We start from the raw sequence: 20707 nt of genomic DNA on the forward strand, positions 1-20707 counted from the left end.
AATCAGGCCAGATTACTGCTTTACTCACCCCACACTCTTCCAATTCAGAAACTATATACAGGCAGCCAAATCACAAGAGTTAGAAATTAATGCTTTGTACCCCAAACTTCAGAATCCCAACAACTTTCCTATGGTAGAAAGCACTGATTTACAGCCATAGCAGATCACAAGTTATCCAACTATAAAGGTGTCACGAGTCCCTTGGTCCATAACTGAGCATCATTAGCCTGACTACTATCGGATAAGCATTTTGTTGTAGTGGAAGGCTGATCTATCAGCATGAAGAGACTGCTCTTACAGTAATCGCATGAGTAACAGCCCTACTTCCTTAGGAAACATCTTTCCGCACAGAAGTTTGGTTTCCTTCAATGCTTTGCTTTGCACACCAAGATTTATACCTGAACACTTGTTTAAGAGATCTCAGAAACTCACCTTGTTAAGGGTCCTTACAGCTGCATATCTCAAGACAGGTTTGGGAGAACTACAGAAGAGCTGCAACACTGAAAATAAAACATTTAGAGAAGTGACTTATGATGCAGGAGTTTACAGAGTAGTGTGTTTCAACAGACGCTAGCTTCCAATGCTGCAAATCCAGACACTAACATGCTTGGGAGAAAAGACCAATAATCCTTGTGACCAGGATACACTTCAAGAGCGCAGCAGAGAACTACTTCAGGTGACACACAAGGGGTAACAGGTTCTGGATGATGCAGGAGAACTACCACACTCCAGTACATTGAGAGTGAAACACACAACACACAAGCACTACACAATTCAAGTCAGTTTCACCCACAGCAGATGCTGAGAAAGAGATACACCTTGAAGAAGCAGGGACAACTAAAGAGAGAAGGATGTCCAGTTGTCCGCACACATAGGTTGGCTCTACTGTTAGGGCATTTAAAGGTTCTAGTCAAATATGTATTGCTATCTATCTCCTCATACTGTTACATTCACCATCCATGAACAGTTTCCTAGTCTCCCAATTCAATTTAAATTTCACCTCCCAGTTTTCAGCTTATTTCAAAGACATGAACTTTTCTACCACCTGGAGTTCATATCTATCAATCCACCCTCCTCAAAATCTTCCTCTCTCCCCTCCCCCGCACCCTGGCTTCCCTCAGTCAGGGAGAGGATAAAGTACTCAGTCCCTTTTGGGTGACCAGTCTCTTGACCCTTCTCTCCAAAGCCCAAGTCATTTCCCATCCAATTGTTTCTAATTGAGGAGAGAGTCAGAAAAAATTACAGTTGCAGATATGTGAGAGAAAATGTATTCTTATTAGTAGTTAATATTTTAATGTATAGGTATAATAGACGTTACACTTCAATTTCTTGGTTCTGTGTTCTGCCACCTTGCCTATCCTTAGCCCTACAGTATGACAAACCAAACATACCCTGATCTCCTTCACCTTTAAAATATCTTAGCCAACAAATATTGCAGCAATAAAGTCTTTCCAGAACATCCCAGCAGCAGAGGGCACAAAGGGTTCATTGCTTGACTGACCTGACACAGCTGGAGCCAGCTCCCTTGGTGTGCAGTTTGGAAGATGGATGATTGCAGAGGCAGCTTCATAAATAACCATCTCATGTTTATTTCGCAGGCAGCTCTCAATGAAGTCAAACAATGGACTTTCGTGCCTGCCAACGAAATGGAGCGCACATAATTTCAAACAGAGGCACTCTATTTCTTAGTAACATGATTAAATGTTTATAAACAAGTTCTGCTGTGACACTACATGGATCTCTTATCTGGGAACAGATAAGCAAAAAGATTTTTTTTTTTTTTTACACTAAAGTCATAAGTTACAGTATTGACTCTGCTAGAACATAGCTCAAATCATTCACATTACCATGTTTCCCTAATTACAATACTAGACTAATTTTGGATACCCAATAGCACACTATAGTATGGTTCTATTAGCTAGTATATTAATCTCTAAATTAGGCCAAACACCCATTCAATCTTTAACAAGTCAGGGATAGATTTAGAAGTGAAACATCTTGATATTTATTGTAGGCCACATCCAGTAAGCAACAATTTTCACTGATAAAGGACCTTCAATCCAGAATTTAAAGTCCTAAACAGTACAACCTTTATTCTACTAGGATGACAAATCAGAGATGGAAAGAGACCTCTGATCAACCAGTCCATCTCTCTACCAGTACAGATAGATTCTTAATGGATTTTTTTATTGCTGTCTAATCTTGTTTTAAGCGTCCCAAATACACCTCTACCCCAATATAACGTGACCCGATAGAACACGAACTCAGATAAAACACAGTAAAGCAGTGCTCCGGGGGGCGGGGCTGCGCACTCCGGCAGATCAAAGCAAGTTCGATATAATGCGGTTTCACCTATAACGCGGTAAGATTTTTTTGGCTCTCGAGGACGGCGTTATATTGGGGTAGAGGTGTAGCAGGGGCTCCCTAATTCCCTTGGGAGACTCTGCCACAATGAAAAAGCACATGGTCAGGAAGCTTTTTTTCTTTTTAAATTCAGTCTAATCTATCCCTTTACTCCTAGTTACACTCTGTTGTTACCCGAAGTTGTTTCTCTATTCTTAGTATTTATACACCACCGTATTTTTAGATGGTTGATTCTCCTCTTACCCCTCTTCAGACTCTTTCAGAAGCCGGCTGGCAATTCGGATCAGCATGCAGTATGCAAATTGAGATTTCAGTCCAGATTTGGTGAATTTATTCAGCATCTTGGAAACTGCAAGGCGATCATTCTTCCTGAGGTGGTAAAGCAGCCCCAATGCATGATACTACAAAATCAGAGGGAAAATAGGATATACATATAAGGACAGTCCCTAACAAAAACTAAATACCTTAAATACATGTTCCCTTAGGAAGGATTTGATATTACCACGTTTTCTGAGTGCAACAAGTAATCAGACCAGCTATTTCCTAAAAGTACCTTGTCATTTTTATATGAAAACAAGTTACTCACAAATGACTAGAACTACAGTTCCAGCTGTTCCCACATGGTCCTTAAGGGTAAGGCTGTCAGAACCAGATATTAGAGAGGGAAAGATCTATAAAACCAACCTGTCCACCACCCTGACAGGGCTTGCCACTGGAACCTCAAATATACCTGTTTACAAAACCAGGCTGCATAGAAATAATATGTGCATTTCCAATGCGCCTTCTATCTGAGGGGCTCCCAACTGCTTTACAAACATCAAATAAGCCTGCAAATACCCTTGAGGCAGTTAAGTATTATCCCCATTTTATAGAGTAATCCCAAAGTGCGATTGCTTTATTTTGCCTTCTAATTACTGCCCAAGCTTCTTCTCCAGAGTAGATTAATTTATATTATGGCTGTCAAGTGATTAAAAAAAATGAATTACAATTAATTGCACTGTTAAACAATAATAGAATACCATTTATTAAAATATTTTTGGATGTTTCTACATTTTTAAATATATTGATTTCAATTACAACACAGAATACAAAGTGTACAGTGCTCACATTATATTTATTTTTGATTACAAGTATTTGCACTGTAAAAAAAATAGTATTTTTCAATTCACCAAATACAAGTACAGTAGTGCAATCTCTACCATGAAAGTCAAACTTACAAATGTAGAATTATGTAAAAAAAAAAAAAAAAACTGTATTCAAAAATTAAACAATGTAAAATTTTAGAGCTTGCAAGTCCACTCAGTCCTACTTCTTGCTCAGCCAATCAAGTTTGTTTACAATGCAGGAGGTAATGCTGCCCATTTCTTGTTTACAATGTCATCTGAAAGTGAGAACAGGTGTTCTCATGGCACTGTTGTAGCCGGCGTTGCAAGATATTTACGTGCCAGATACGCGAAAGATCCATATGTCCCTTCGTGCTTCAACCACCATTCCAAGGGACATGCGTCCATGCTGATGATGGATTTTGCTCAATAATGATCGAAAGCAGTGTGGACTGATGCATGTTCATTTTCATTATCTGAGTCAGATGCCACCAGCAGATGACTGATTTTCTTTTTTGGTGGTTCGGGTTTTATAGTTTCCGCATCAGAGTGTTGCTCTTTTAAGACTTCTGAAAGCAAATTCGACACCTCCTCCCTCTCAGATTTTGGAAAGCACTTCACAGTCTTTAATCTTGGGTCGAGTGCTGTAGCTATCTTTAGAAATCTCACATTGGCACCTTCTTTGTGTTTTATGAAATCTGCAGTGAAAGTGTTCTTAAAATGAACAGCATGTGCTGGGTCATCATCCGAGACTCTTAGAACATGTAATATATGGCAGAACGCGGGTAAAACGGAGCAGGGGACATACAATTCTCTCCCAAAGATTTCAGTCACAATTTAATTAATGCATTATTTTTTTAACGAGCGTCATCAGCATCGAAGCATATCCTCTGGAATGGTGGCCGAAGCATGAAGGGGCATACGAATGTTTAGCATATCTGGCACGTAAATATCTTGCAATGCCAGCTACAAAAGTGCCATGCAAAAGCCTGTTCTCACTTTCTGGTGACACTGTAAATAAGAAAGCGGCAGCATTATCTGCTGTAAATGTAAACAAACTGGTCTGTCTTAGCGATTGGCTGAACAAGAAGTAGGACTGCGTGGACTTGTAGGCTCTGAAGTTTTACATTGTTTTGTTTTTGAGTACAATTATGTAACAACAACAAAATCTACATTTGTAAGTTGCACTTTCACAACAAAAAGACTGCACTACAGTACTTGTATGAGGTGAACTGAAAAATACTACTTTTGTTTATCATTTTACAGGGCAAATATTTGTAAGAAAAATAATATACACTTTGATTTCAATTACAACACCAAATATATATGAAAATGTAGAAAAAACATCCAAAATATTTAATAAATTGCAATTGGTATGCTATTGTTTAACAGTGCAATTAAAACTGTGATTAATTTTTGAGTTAATTGCGTGAGTTAACTGCAATTAATCGACATCCCTAATTTATATCAAGGCATAATAAATAGCTGAATCTGGAAAGTCACAAATCCATAGTTGTAGATGTGCGTTTGGGTAAGGATCTAAATACCAACTGTTGTCAGCTCAATTATGCCCTAAACCTTCAATGATTATTTTTACATGTCCTAGCTCCCTGAGAGACTTATTTAAAAACTGTCCCTATACAAACACACAAACAGATCTCTTAAAAAGGCCAGACTTAGGGTCTTTCCAGTAGTCCTGACAGTAAGTTTTCTTGACCAAAAAAAAAAAAAAAGATGTAGGGATTTTTTTGGTTTGATCCATTGAGATTAATCCCTGAAAAGATTTCAAATTCAAAACAAAACTCCTATCTGGACTGGTCACGAATTCAGCAAAATAAGATCCCAACCACCAGAGAAAATTACTGGGGAAAATGTAGAGGTACATACCAAACTGCACATATAATTAAGAAGCTAACATTGTAAGTGTGGAGAAACTGCATATAGTTTTTTTTAATACTCATTTTTAACCATTTCCTAAAAAAGGAAAGGATGCCTACTTTTGCTGAAAGTCATGTGTTTTTAAAAATTGTCCATTAGTTTGAATGGCAAGTTAGAGGCAATTTTCTAAGTGTAATCACGTTGACTGGTGTCATGAATTTTACTAATTGCAATAATTAAATGATAATTGCTTCAATAGCTTAACATTTTCTGCTACTTACAGTGATTAGTGACACTGAATGAACAAATGAATAGGGTCCTGAACCTGTAATGTGTTGCATGATGATGGATCCCTTCACTCACGCTCTCCCACATAAGTTAATAGACATCTGCCCACATCACATGGCAGGATCAGGGCCTAAGGGTAGTGCTTCCCGTTATTTAAGCATTGTTCTATCAGCTAAGTTAAGCTCTGAAATACGGACCCCATGGACTTATTAAAAAAATTACAGAAAACCACAAGCATGGTATAGCATGTTTACAGCACTCATGATACACCAACCTTATGCTCGGAAACATACCTGCACCATGATGTTGTCACTAGAAGCAGCTTCTTGGGCTTCGTTGATCCACCGTTTGACCACATCATAACTTATCTTCATCATGTGCTAGGAGTAGAAACAAAGAATATTATAAACTAACCAACAACACTGACTTTTACTAGCACCTTTTTAATAATGATAATTTACTGGGAAGTTTTAAGAAAAATTACTAGCATAAATCATGATTTATCTATCTTGGACTCTGCTCCAAGCCATTAAGACAAAGAGATAAGATCCCCTGCAATAACTAATTTGTATTTTGCATTCTGTTAAATGTTGACACCTGCACATAAAAGCAACTAAAAATTGGGGGCCTTTGTTAATGTTGGAAAGAGAGAAGAAAGCACCCTACCCCTTTAGCCCCATAAAAAGCTTTAATACTGGCCACAAATTCAACTTTTTGTTCTAACTTTCAAGGCCCTGCACAACTCTACTCCTGCCTACCTATTGGGCCTTGTGTATCGTGCTCCTCCTCTCTCTCTTTGCTCTACTGAAGACACCAGCCTTATTTCCCTACATGTCCTCCTCCCACTGCCTTCCTTACGTGCATCTCCCAATCCCAGGGACTGCTGCCCTGGGCTGAGGGAGTACAATCGGACCCCGCTGGGGCCATCGCTTCCCCCCAGCACACAAAACTGCAGTGAGATCCTCCAAACTCTGGGGCACTAGGACCCATGTGATGCCTCCCCTCCCACCCATGTGGGTTGCTGAGAGGAACCAGCCAGAGTCTCTAGCTGGTAGGGGCAGAACCAACCAAAGCAGGGACCTTTGGACCTCTGCACATTCAGAGAACTATACGGTTTTAATTGGCCTTTCTTTGCCCTGCGCTGATTGGCTGTTTGCACCAACCGTCTTCCTCCCTCACAGTATATTCACCTCAGCTTCACTTACCAGCTGCCCCTCTTATCCTCTTCTCCCCTGCCCCCCTCATACACCTTCCCTTCTGCTGTCTTTCCATTTACTTGATCTCCTCCTTAGTAAAATCACATACCAAAAAATTGTGAAACTAACCTGACATTTGCAACCATCACATAGAACTCACCAGCAGAGTGAACAATCACTTTCCCCACACTGAGTGTCTGTCTGTCTATTTAGCCTGTATGCTCTTTGGGGCAGGGACCGTCTCCCACTCCGTGCTGGTACAGTGCCTAACACAATGGGGCTCTATGCTTGGGTGGCTCTTAGGCACTACCATAATAAAGATGTTGAATACAAAATACAATACAGCGAGTCAGGCCCTCACCCTCACTTTCCCCCTGCACCACGCCAAGCACCTTCTCCCACCCAACACTGCTTAAGAGGAGGAGGGAGGGAGATTACAATACAAATATAAAGCTAATTCCTTCCTCCTATGCTCCCAATGTAACTTGTCCCCTCTATGTTAGTCTTGCACCGGAGGGTTATCAGGCCAGAGCATCTTAGTGGTTGTACAGCACCAAGCATGCTTGTTGGTACTTAAATAATAACAGAATTGATCAACATTTCTCATTTATTCAGAGGCACAGGTGGGCGCAGCACTTGCAAACATGCAGGGAGACCAGGTCCCTGCCCAGAGGAGCTAATGCTCTAAATTAAATCCAAACACGAAATGAGCTATTAAGATATGGAATAGAAGTAGTTAGTGCTAAGGAAGAAGCTTGGTTGGGGCATGGGAAGCGAAAGGCAGAAATCCCAAAGTAGGAGAAGACAGGACTAGGCAAAGAGAAGGGGAATAGGAGGAGGAACAATAACTAAGATGTAGACAGGGCAGAACTATGCATAGAACACACAACCCTTCTCTGTCATAACTAAATAAACCAGATTAATGTAATGCTATTTCTGCACTTACTAAGGAAGACACTAGAGCCGAACTTGATACACTGGGGACTTTATCCACAATGGCCTGCTTCATGTACCTCTCAATGGCCTGCAACATTGTACCCTATGAAAGGAAAGAAAAGCAACACGTGATGTTCATTTCTGGAAGCAGGATGTGACCAATGCACTAACCAATGTAATTTCAAAGAGACACAAAAATATACATAGTATTTGCATATATTTACAAATACAACAAAGGAACAGAACATGCACCTTGAAGATGGCACCTTCAGGCTGCTTTAATGACATTACAGTCAATCCTTGCCACACGCACCTCTGTGAGGTAGCCAAGCAGAGTGTGCTTGCTCCCCAGAAGTTAAGATGACCAAAGTTACAGAGCAAGGCAGTGTTGGAGCTGGAATTAAAACTCCAAAATTCTTGTCTCCTAATCCCATGTTCCTCCTGCGAGCCAAGATGCTTCTCTGTGGAGTTAGAGAGAAGTTTTGGCACATCTTTTTGAGTGTTAAAACTAGATCTAAACCTGATTCTTTAAAAACAGTTTCGCCCAAAGAGGCTGCTCATTACTCCCACAGGACATTCTGCAAAAGAGATGTTCCTCTTTTCCAGACCCACCCAAACTGATTCTCTCCCTCACTCATGGGATTGTTCTGTACTTACATCAGTGATTCTGCAGAGAGCTCTAATGGCCGGGCCTCGGTATACATCTTCCTTCCCAGTCATGTCTTTGGTCAGACTAGAATAATTAAAACAGATGGTTAATATCATCATCATCATTATATTATTAAATATTTATATTATGGTACCACATGCCTTCTAAAAAACATAGCTTGTTATTTTTATAAGCCATCATTCAAGTTATCACCATGTCATTGCTAAGACCCACTATTGGCTAGACAGCACCTGTGAGTCATTTGAAAATTATTAACATTGGCGCTACAGAGCAGAAGTACAGAAATCCATAATACAGAACCTAAACTAAAAAGATTCCATTACCATAAGCCTAGGACTTGATTTTTTTGGACAAGATTGGCTGTCCTATTGTATTCCTGTTTCCTCTAGCTCCATGGATTTTGACACTAAAAACGACATGCTTAATGGCTAATTTGTTAGGTTTACTAGTCAAAAATATTACTTCTTTCCAACTGCCAAGCTACCAGTTCTATCTAGGATCTGAAAATCTGTCTGGCTCTTACACTAGTTACATACAGTAACAAAGATTCTGTGGCCAGAACCTGACACTTCTGTTGATGAAGTCAGTCAGACTATAACCCATTTCAATCTCCCACTGCTGCAGTGTCTCTGTAGGGTGAACAGGAAGGTACAAGCTTGTTTTTGTCAGAAACATTAAGCAGTTATGACAGGGAGAAGATATGCTTAGCAAGAAATAATAATTTTATGCTTTAGTCACTTTTCTGTTTACAACCACAGCTTAAAAGAAGTTAATAGAGTTCACTTTGTAGATCTGATGATGTAGCTGATTTCATACAACATGTTTATTTTCCCTGGCTGTCCACATTATACAGATCAGGGAGCCAACCTTGTGAAAAATGCAGCAGCTGAAGTAACAATACAGTAACATTTAATTATTTGCTTTAGAAACCTGTAGTTGGATTTTTCTAATACCTGCTGGTGACAATGATGACATCCTCAGAAATGTTGGCCATCTCTTTGATAGTAAGGTAGCACATTCTTCTTAAGGTTTGCTGTGGGAGTTTATCACAAAAAGCATTAAGACTTGCCTACTTAGAAACAATACTTAACTCTAGTTACTATACACAAATACTCCTCCCTCTACCCTCCAATTATATGATCTTAAAAAATAACACTAACCACTGTAGCAACTTTCATAGAACACTGCTTATACAGAGACTAGAAACTTGGAAGCTACACACTTCTGCTAACAGGGTTCCCACCATGTTTCATGTTATTGCCCAAATCCATAGAATAACTTGGCTAGTACAATATGCCTGTCCACACTGGTGAGGCAAACTATGCTAGAATACAGTTAGTTTAGCCTGTATACTTCTGATACCAGCATACAATTTTTGTGAAACTTGTTAAAGTGGTTATTCATTTTTCAAGGTTAAATTTTTTGGGGTATTTTAATCTACAGTAGCTAGAGTTTTAACAGAACAAGTTTTGACCCTTTATTATAATTAAGTTAAATCAAAGCGATATTACTTTAAATGGGACCCTCTGCAGATCATAGAGAACAGCAAGAGGTTAAGCAATAGGTTTCACTGGTTAGCCATGACAGAAATCACATTTTAAACTGTTCAGTACCAAGATAGTCGCTCGGTATTACTATGTATTATAATGTAATTAGAAACTTTATAATTTCTAATTACATTATAATACATAGTAATATCTCAAACAACAGTTGTGTATTATGTATGTAATTATTATGTATTATAATAAATTAGAAACTTTATAATTAATTAGAAACTTTTCAATGAGACTCCCCATTTCCAATTTTCAAATGGAAGAAATATGCATAAAAGATCAATGATTTACACTCTAAATAGAACTATTTGAAGGCAAATGATGAAGCCTAATAGGCTCACAGTACAAGAGAAATTGGTATTGCAGAATCTGGATTTAAGAAAGGTCACAAAAATCTGTCATTTGTGATATTTTGCATCTGGGCAGAAGCACTCTGAAGCACCTGACACTGGCTGTCAGAAGATGGGATACTGGGCTAGATGGACCATTGGTCTGACCCAGTTCGGCCATTCTTATGTTCTTATAAAGTTGCTTATAAAACTTTCCCTATACACTATAAAAACCAGTAAGTTAGGATTCTAGCAGAGATGAAAGACACCCATCAGACTCCGTCCACCCCCTGAGAAGATACGATTTTCCCATGCTTCCTCAGAGAAAATTTGGTTACTAACCTTCCATAACTGTTGTTCTTCGACACGTGTTGCTCACGTCCATGCCAATGTAGGTGTGTGCTCGCCCTCAGCACCACCGCTGGAAAGTTTTTCCCTGAGGGTATCTGTTGTGTTGGCTCTGTTGCCCCCTTGAGTCGTGCTCTCAAGCGCCAGTATAAAGGGCCCTGCCAAGCCGCCACTTCCTCAGTTCCTTCTTGCCGACTAACTCCGACAGAGGGGTAGGAGGGTGGGTTTTGGAATGAACATGAGCAACATATCTCAAACAACAACAGTTATGGAAGGTTAGTAATCGTTTTTTCTTTCGAGTGCTTGCTCATGTCCATTCCAAAGCAGCTGACTGCCAAGCATGTGTAGGAGGTGGGTTCGGAGTTCATTGACAAGCAGGTTGTAGCACTGCTCTGCCAAATCCTGCGTCATCTCTGGCCTGCTGAGTGATGGCATAGTGAGACGCAAAAGTGTGGACCGAAGACAAAATTGTTGCTCTACAGATATCTTGGATAGGAACCTGTGCCATGAATGCGCATTGTGACTACCCAAGCCTTGGAGTGGGCTGCCGAGTCTGCTGCACACAGGGATGCCTGCAGGGACGCCTTTGCCACGGCCATGCCTTCCTCTATGAGAGTCATGAATTCTCGTCTTGCTTCCTGAGGCAGCAACTCCTTAAACTTTTTCTCAGAGTCCCAGGAGTTGAAATGATACCTGCTCAGGAGTGCCTGCTGGTTGGTAATCCTGAGCTAGAGGCCCCCTGTCGAATAGACCTTCCTCCCAAAAAGGTCTAACTTTTCAGCATCCTTGGCCTTCAGTGTTGGCTCCTGTTGGCCCTGCCTTTCCCGCTCGTTGGCGGCCGACGCCACCAACAAACTCAGTGATGGGTGCGCGTACAGGAACTCAAACTCTTTTGCTGGGAAAAAAATATTTCCTCTCAGTCCTTTTTGCCATCGGCTGCAGGGACGCCGGGGTATGCCACAGAACCTTGATGGGGTCCATGGCTGCATCATTCGGGGCAGTGCAACTCTTGCGGGGTCCATTGCTGTCAATATGTCCACAAGAGAATGGGAGGATTCCCTAATTTCCTCCACCTGGATCCCCAGGTTTTGAGCTACCCTCCTTAGAAGCTCTTGATGTGCCTTATAATCCTTCTGCGGGGGCACATCAGTTCTTGTGACTGCCTCACTGGGGAAGAGGAGGATGCTTGGACAGGCTCTGCTCTTTGCCCTTGGCACCATCCGGATCCTGTGGTGACATTTCATGATACATGGCACTGGCCTTGGTACCGGAGCCTGGATCATGTTCTGGTGGTAGAGGTTGTCCAGGCTCCTAAGCCACCGAACATGACCTCCTGGAACGGGACCATGGTTGCACTGGGAATGCCAAGGGATTCCAGAAATGCCACTGCACGGGGAACTGCCACTGCCCCGGTGGCCACGCCACTGGTGGGACCCCTTGACTCGGGTCCACAGCCAGACAGTATCTAGACTGGCAGTGCCAGCTCTTTTGCAAGATGTAAGACTCCACCTCCGAGTCCATCTCTGAGGATCCCTCCAGAGACCAAGCTGTGGCAGTGCTGAACGGTGCTGGTGAACAGTGCCTGGAGGAAGGGGACAGGGACTGAGCCATCACGGCTATCTTTTGCGGAGGGTCTGTCCGGTTTGGCCAATGTACATGGCAGAGGGGCACCAGAATAAATGGACACAAATCGGACATCAGGAATGGTAACATACATAAGCCAGTAAGTGAACACTTCTATCTCCCTGGTCATTCTATTACAGATTTAAAAGTCACTATCATTGAACAAAAAAAATTTCAGAAACAAACTTCAAAGAGAAACAGCAGAACTAAAATTCATTTGCAAATTCAACACCATTAATCTGGGCTTGAACAGGGATTGGGAGTGGCTGGCTCACTACAGAAGCAGCTTTTCCCCTCCTGGAAGTGACACCTCCTCATCTATTATTGGGAGTGGACTACATCCACCCTGATCGAACTGGCCCTGTCAACCCTGGTTCTCCACTTGCGAAGTAACTCCCTGCTCTCCATGGGTCAGTATATAATGCCTGCATCTGTAGCTTTCACTCTATGCATCCGAAGAAGTGAGGTTTTTACTCACGAAAGCTTATGCCCAAATAAATCTGTTAGTCTTTAAGGTGCCACCAGACTCCTTGTTGTTTTTGTAGATACAGACTAACACGGCTACCCCGATACTTGATACAATCAACTATATACACCAAGAGTAGAGAGATTCCACTGGGGAGTACTTGCAGAAGAACGAAACGCAGTTCCAGCAACTGTCACGGGCTGAAAGAAGAAACTGAGGGGGTGGTAAGTCAGCAGGGCCCTTTATACCAGAGCTATGAGTGTGACTCCAGGGGCACCAGAGCTGACCTGACAGGTACTACTGAGGGAAAAAGCTTTCCTGCGGCAGTGCTTGGGGCGAGCGCACACCTACGTTGGAATGGACATGAGCAAACACTCGAAGAAGAACATATCAGATATTAAATGAACAGATTTAAAAGTTTATTAGATAATATTTGAAAAATAAACGATACAGAAAATTTGAAGCGTCAATTATTGGTCATTGGGGGTAACATACAGCGTATAGGGGGATGTTAGTATTTTGGTGTTGGGCAGCACACAATATATACAGACTGTAATGTCCCCAATGGGGGGAGAGGGGGGGGTAAACGGTGGGCGGGATCAAAATACAGCCGACAAGCGGTGAGGGTCCATCACTCATACAGAAAGCAGAGACAGTCATGGGTATAAGTAAGTGGGCTGGGTAATGGGGATGGGGTGACCCTCACGTGGTGGGATTCAGTTAGGTTCGGTGGGTTCAGGGCTCAGAGGATAAAGTCCAGCAGGGGGCGTTTATAGGTCTCTTCCCCCTTGTGGGTGCACGAGGTTTCCCCGGCTTACTCCTGGTATTGGCGGTGGCCGGTGATGTGCTCTGTGTAGATGTCCTGAGACCAACGAATAGTGTCCTACTACATACATCTTAGCCAAAAACTTAACCCAATACTTTGAGAACATTCTAATCCCTTTACTTTTAGCAGGTTTACCCATGAGTCAAACTCTAAGGAATGCTGGACCTCTAGTCTGTAAACAACACTATCTTAGTTTTGAGAGGCAAGAAACTAAGGCCCATATTGGGCTTTCAAATTGAGCACATTCCCCTATCTAAGGTACTTATATCAGAGCAATGGGACCATATATGAACACCTCACAATTTCTGCTACTATCAGAGGGTTCACAAAGATCCCACTGAGGGTACAACGCAGCCAAAAGCACATGAAACATTTTTCCTTAAATACAGAGACTTACATCATTAGACTGAAATAATCTGGTCATTGCAAAGAATGCTTCTGTGGCTTCAGTAGTTCCGAAATGTTCACCCTAAGGATAACATGCAAGCAGCAGATGTAAGAGACTAATCAAAACTTAACTGTTCAGTAGTTTTCTCTTTTTAGCTCTCTCTCGTCTATAATGCCCACTTAGATCCTTGGACTCCATCCTCTGTCTCTAAACCTTTTTCTTTTTTAAAATCTTTTCCCTATTTTAGAAACACTCCCTTCTTCACCTTGTGTTTCTTATAGAGCACAAGACAATCTAATTATACTTTTTATGTAGCTTGTTTCAACAGGAGCATCATCCATGATACCAGCAAAGTAACAGGAACAGGGTTTGTTAACCTGTGCTCCTTCTGATGTCTTTATAGCAAAAGGGGTTATGGCTTTTGTTTTAAGTTTTTGTCAACTGAGAAGAGGAGTCTCCTAGGATTTCCCCAATACAAACCTGTGCTGATTCAGATACAGCAGAACATGTTGGACCTTGTAATCCCTGCTGGTCACACCAGTATTAAATAGTGCCCCCTCAGTCCATATTTCATGTACTCACAGACATTTAGGTATCTAAGCTAAACATAATTCCTCAACATGGATTCCTGTTCTCTACGTAGGCAAAGAAAGAACCATGTGACAGTCATTACCCAACCATTTTACCATTCTTACTCTTGTTTAAACATGGCTATTTCTACAATGTAGAGAAGGCTGGTTCTGGCTAACATGGCGTCACTGTAAACAGGCATAAATGGGATGGAGCTCCCAGAAGTCTATCATAAAAAGTCTTAAAAGCTTCAGTGAGCTATGTCTCATCTCCACCAAGGAAAGCTGAAAATCAAAACTAAGATCATAACATTATATAACAGGGTTCAATTTCTGTTACCCTTAATAAGCTGCCCTCTAGACGGATAGCATAAGATACAAGTTGTTTTGCTATCGAAGTACAGCAATTCTTTCATGCTAAACTTTTTTTTAAATCAGAAAAGACTAACCCTAGGTGTGTGTTTGGGTTAGGAAGATCCACTTACCTGGTTCAGTAAGTAAAGGATCTTGGTAAGTATATGCAGACATCTTCGTGGATTTATGGGAGTCTCATTAAAGATGCGAGCCTGCAGACACAGCAGAAATATTGCATTATTGCATAATTCATTGGTAACAATTTACCAACTCACCCCATGGGATCAGGAAAACGCATTTCACCCAAGCAGTCTTATTGTATACTACACCATAACATGGACGCCAATTAATAAAAGCACTTAGCTGAAAAATGGACTCAGTTTTAGACAGATGGCTGTGAAGTGATGTGAACCAGGGACTGGGTTCTAATCATATAGCCCAGGGGTCAGCAGACTTTCAGACGTGGTGTGCCAAGTCTTCATTTATTCATTCTAATTTAAGGTTTCGCGTGCCAGTCATACATTTTAATGTTTTTAGAAGGTCTCTTTCTATGCGTCTATAACATATAACTAAACTATTGTTGTATGTAAAGTAAATAAGGTTTTTAAAATGTTTAAGAAGCTTCATTTAAAATTAAATTAAAATGCAGAGCCCCCCCGGTGGCCAGGACCCGGGCAATGTGAGTGCCACTGAAAATCAGCTCGCGTGCCGCCTTTGGCACGCGTGCCACTCCTGATATAGCCAGTCAATGGCAAAGCTTGGGCATTTCTATTAATATTGGATGTCTTTGGGTTTTCTTTATGTCAGTTTAGTTTAGATTCTAGAAGTTTCCTTTCCAGCATCTGCAACCAAAACACTGAAGCATTGTACTAGGGCAAGGGAACCGGACAGTGAAATTAACTAGTCTACTTTCACATTTATAGCTCTTTACATCCAAAAAGAGAGCCCCCAACACTTCACAGACCATGTACATATAACTGCACTGACAAATAGCTAACCACCTCTAGGGCACACAGATGTAGCCAGGTGAAGAACTACTGAAAAGCATGCTGCATGGCATGACAATAGGGACACAGAAAAACAGCCTCTTCAGTAAGGGCCACTGGATCTTTAATGTCCATGTAAATTAAACGGGTCCTCTGTCTTCCTGGGTCCGATCTGAAAGATCCCCACACAGTAAACTGCATGTGCACTCAGTTTATTTTATCTACCCTGGAAGGATTAACTGACCATGCATCAGTTTTAACCACTAGCTGCACAAAGTCCAGGTACTTCAAACTTGTTGCTTAGGTCACTAGTGCATCCAGCCCAAAGCTATAGCAACTTTCATAATACACTTTCTGTTCATACCTCTTGAAGGACAGCACTCTTCTCCAAATGCTGGAAGGGATTGGAGCCACTACCTAAATAATAAAACAAATCATTGATGGTTACCCACATGCTAGAAGCCATGGAACTGAATACACAGAATGCCAGCTCTTAAACTTCCACAAGCTATCTCACCATGAACTGTGCAGAACCACGTGTCAAGTGGCTCTTAATGCTGCTAAGTGGCATTGCAATCTGAGGATCTGATGTTCCCCAGGAGCAGCATCTAGGCTAGTTTCAAGCGCTGCCTGTTTAGGGTGCGGAAAAAACACCCCAAACCCAACTTTTTCAACACAGTATCTCCAGCCAGCCAATTGGTGAAGTTATCACAGCATCAGTGTCAAGTGAGGCTGCTAGCTCCCTTTCTTCCCACCTCAACTGTTTTATGTGCCTTAGATGCAACAAGGAGGGAACACCTTAGGGTAAGGCTGTTTCTTGCCATTGGAAACACTCATGTATTGGTTGATACATTGCTCCTCACTCACACAAACCAATAACCTGCCAAAATAGCACTGCCACTACACACTCTATAATCCAGGAGTGGCCAAACTTTTTGAGCCACATATGAAAATCTTCAGAAGTTTGAGAGCCACAAGACATGCAGAATCTGCCCTGCAGGGTGGCTCCTGCTGGGACATGTGGCTAAAGCCCCAAGACCCTACTCCCCACAAGGCAGAAGCCTCTAACCCCACCACCCCACTGCAGGGCAGAAGCCCCAAGATCCCTCCCCCCAAGTCTGGTAGCTGGAGAATAGGGGGAAGGTGTGGGGGGCTCCGCAAGCCATACTTTAACTGTAAAAGAGCTCATGAGCCTCGGTTTGGCCACACCACGAATAATCACTAACACTGGTCAGCTTTAGCAAAACATTAATATAGGGCATGATAAAAAAAACCCTGGCCTTAGAAAATCAAAAGTTACATTCCATAGCATATGCCTAGTCCTTGAAAAGTTACGATACCTACTGACCAGAAGACTAAACCTACCAGCTGCAGGTACGTATGAAAAATTGGAAGAGGAACTCCAGCAGCAAGGTCCAAGGACAACGGTCTGATTGAAAAACCCAGCCCCAGTGTCACCTCCAGCTGTAGGAAGGGTAAAGGTGCTTGCATTTCTACCATGGGTGCTTGTCCCTGAATACTGCTTATAAGCTCCATCTTTTGTATCAGCTTCTGGATAGCATGTACCTGGCAAATTTGAAACCCCAGCCCCCTCTACCTGCTAAAAAAAAAAAAAGTAGTTTTCTGCTGCCTTCTCCCCTACCCCCGAGACTTCTGATTGCTACAAAAAGGGGACAGGTTTCCATTCATCCACCACCAGGACCACCCTTAACCTCTGCTTTTTAGATCATCTTCTCTAGCTAATAATCCCAGTTCCTGCCTCCACAGGAGGAGTAGTCAATAGGAGAACCGTGGGCCAAATCCAGACCGTCAGATGGTTTTGAACAGACTCTAAAATCTTTTTTTGACTTATTATTGTCATTATTGTTATTTTTGTATTATTTTCTCTGGAGTCTGGACCTTGACCAAGAAATTTGGACCTTGAAAAAAAATAATTGACTACCCCTGCTCTACTGCTACTAAGGGTATGTCTACACTGCAGTTAGACACCCATGGTTGCCCTGTGCCTGCTGACTCAGGCTTATAGGACTTGGGCTAAGGGGCTCTTTAATTGCAGTGTAGACATCGGGTATGTCTACATTGCAATCAAAAACCTGCAGCTGGCCCATGCCAGCTGACTCGGGCTTGTGGGGCTCGGGTTGTAGGGCTGTTTCATTGCACTGTAGACTTCTGGGCTCAGGCTGCGAGGGTCCCAGAGCTCCCACTGCAACCTGAGCCTGGAAGTCTACACTGCAATGAAACAGCCCTGCAGCCCCAGTAAGCCCAAACCCAAGCCCAAGCCAGCTGGCCCGGGTGTGGGTTTTTAAGTGCAGAACTGTATAGATATACCCATTGTGACTTAGGCTGCAGCCTAAGCTCTGGGACCCTCCCACCTCCCAAGGTTCTAGAGCCTGGGCTCCAGCCCAAGCCCAAATGGCTACACAGCAATTAAACAGCCCCTTAGCCAAGCCCAGTGAGCCCAAGTCAGCTGGCAGGGGCCAGCTGCAGGTGTCTAACTGCAGTGTAGACATGCTACTTGACACCAAGGGTAGCAGGCAACTGGTAAGACTCTCGACAGTTTCATTGCTGTATAAAGGGTTATGAAGAGCAGAAGTAAAATTGTGCAGTCTTGTTAATTCTACTCTGCTGTTTGTTGGCAAAGCTCAGAGGAACAACAGTGGCAATGGAGCTGTGTCTGCAGACTTAGGAGATGACAGTTCCCTGTTGGAAGATTATCTTAAAAACTAGGTCTAGAAAAATTTGCTAAACTAACATTTAAATTCTGAAAAAACTCCTGGCTTAGCTCCCCCTAGCCACTCATGAAAGCTTCCCACCCATGAGTAGATTTATTTTCCAAACTCTAGCATAATTGTCTACATGTCCACTAGACCACAAAGAATTTTACACCACCAACTGAATGATCTGTGTAGCATATGCACGTTACCATGGTAATGAGCACATAATAGACAGGGTACTTTAATTATGATGGTGCGTGTGGTATAGATGGACACGGTGATTTGGGCCCCAAACTCATTTCCTTCTCGGCCTCACTGCCTAGGGGCTGCCAACAAGATTGACTGCAGTTGCCACTCTTGCTAGGTTTTATTTTCATGATGTTGACTCCTGCACATTAGAGAGACAAGGTAGACAAGAATATTTTTTATTGGACCCACTTCTGTTGGGGGGATAGGCAAACTTTTGAGCCACACAGAGATCTTCTTCGGGTCTGGGAAACATACTCCCAGTGTCACAGCTAAATACAAGGCGGAACAGATGTGACACCGTGAATACCTTTCCCAGACCTAAAGAAGAGCTCTGTGTAGCTCAAAAGCTTCTCTCTTACCAACAGAAGTGGGTCCAATAAAAGACATTACCTCACCCACCTTGTCTCTCTAATATCTTGGGACTGACACAGCTATAATAAGAACAGATATAACTTAGTAGATAATGTTTGTACTTCACGGTCCAAGAGACACAAACAAGGCTTTCATCTCAGGGCCAAAAGACCAAACACATCATGACACTCGATCATAGTCTTTGATAGACCGAGAGACTACCTACGCTGCATACCTGCCCAGTAGAAGTGAGACCAAACCATGAATGTGACAACAACTTTATTCGGAACACCGAATGCTATTTTAAATGTCTTATGAAACAGTTTGAACATCACAGTTCCTCCAGCCCAACACACTGATGGGTTAAAACATACGAACGGCCCAGACTGGGTCTGACCATTGGTCCATCTAGCCCAGCATCCTGTCTTCCATCAGCGGCCAGTGCCAGACGCTTCGGAGGGAATGAACAGAACAGGGCAATTATTTCCATCCTGTTTCCAGTCCCAGCAGCGGGTAGTCCCAGGCTTAGGAACACCCAGAGCATTGGGTTGTTTAGCAGCGTTAATTTGACAGCGCCCCTCACTAGAAACAGACCCAACTGGTTCATATTTCTCTTTGGCTATGGAGAACATCCCAGCTGCGACCAGCCTGTTCCACACATGGCCTTGCAGCGTTTCTCACGCACGGCCACCCTGGGATCTTTCTGTGGCCAGAACAGCCTCCTGGGTGGAGATTGGGGGGGAGGAACAGCAGCCCCTCCCTGCAGTGCCCAGCTGTTGCTCCTGGCTGCCTTGGTGTTTGCTGGCGTGACCCACACACCTCTGCCTGTGGTGCTCTGTCCCATCTAATGGCACCAAGAGATTAACGACTCTGCTCTACAGCCTTAGCGAACAGCCCTTTGGCTTTTCGCTCCTGTGGTAGCGGCTCGTGCCCTCAGCTCCAGCAGTCGCAGGTTCGACCCTGCCCGCCGCCGACCGGGTTACCCTGGCCCCGCCAGCGGGGGCTCCTGGGGGGCTCCGGGCAGCACCTCTGCGGACACACGGGCTCACCGCGGGCTCTGGCCCAGGGCGGCGGGGCTCCGGTTTGGAGACATTTTCAGAGCCGCCACCAGCCCCCCGCAGCCCCGAACCCCTGTCCTGCGCCCGCCGGGGAGGGGCTACACCGCGCCCAGCGCACTCGGGACCAGCGACGGCCCAGCGGCCCCACACGGCCCGGGGGGGGGGGGTCAGGCCCCTTCGCTCCCTATCCGACCCCCCCGGGGAGCCGAGGCGCCGGGTCCCAGCAGGAGCCGGCCAGGCCAGGCCCCGCCGCGCTCTGACTGACGGGCCCGCCCGGAGCGGGGGAGCGGCAGGAACCGCAGCGGGCTGGAGACGCTTCCCCTGCCCGCCCGGGCCGCAGCCCCTCGCCCGTACCGGTCTCCTCGTCCTTCTTGTCGAACTTCTTAATCATCTCGGCGCCGCCCGCTCGCTTCCCTCAGAGCCGTGAGCCACCGCCGGAGCCGGGAGGGAGCGCCCGC

At 43.5% G+C, this 20707-nt stretch overlaps 1 protein-coding gene across 1 annotated transcript in view; it reads right to left on the reverse strand.

Annotated features, from left to right (window-relative positions):
• COPG2 (COPI coat complex subunit gamma 2) overlaps nt 1-20707 on the reverse strand; it is a 35306-nt gene extending 14599 nt beyond the window's left edge. Inside the window, exons 1-11 of the mRNA XM_054015289.1 lie at nt 20604-20707; nt 16242-16294; nt 15023-15103; nt 13978-14049; nt 9389-9468; nt 8423-8498; nt 7776-7868; nt 5927-6013; nt 2608-2765; nt 1502-1635; nt 433-500 (exon numbers count right to left, since the gene is read on the reverse strand). Coding sequence (XP_053871264.1) covers nt 433-500; nt 1502-1635; nt 2608-2765; nt 5927-6013; nt 7776-7868; nt 8423-8498; nt 9389-9468; nt 13978-14049; nt 15023-15103; nt 16242-16294; nt 20604-20640 — 939 coding nt within the window. The 5' untranslated portion in view covers nt 20641-20707. The remainder of the gene's footprint in view (nt 1-432; nt 501-1501; nt 1636-2607; nt 2766-5926; nt 6014-7775; nt 7869-8422; nt 8499-9388; nt 9469-13977; nt 14050-15022; nt 15104-16241; nt 16295-20603) is intronic.

The sequence above is a fragment of the Malaclemys terrapin genome, chromosome 1 (assembly GCF_027887155.1).
Source record: "Malaclemys terrapin pileata isolate rMalTer1 chromosome 1, rMalTer1.hap1, whole genome shotgun sequence".
Lineage (NCBI taxonomy): Eukaryota > Metazoa > Chordata > Testudines > Emydidae > Malaclemys > Malaclemys terrapin.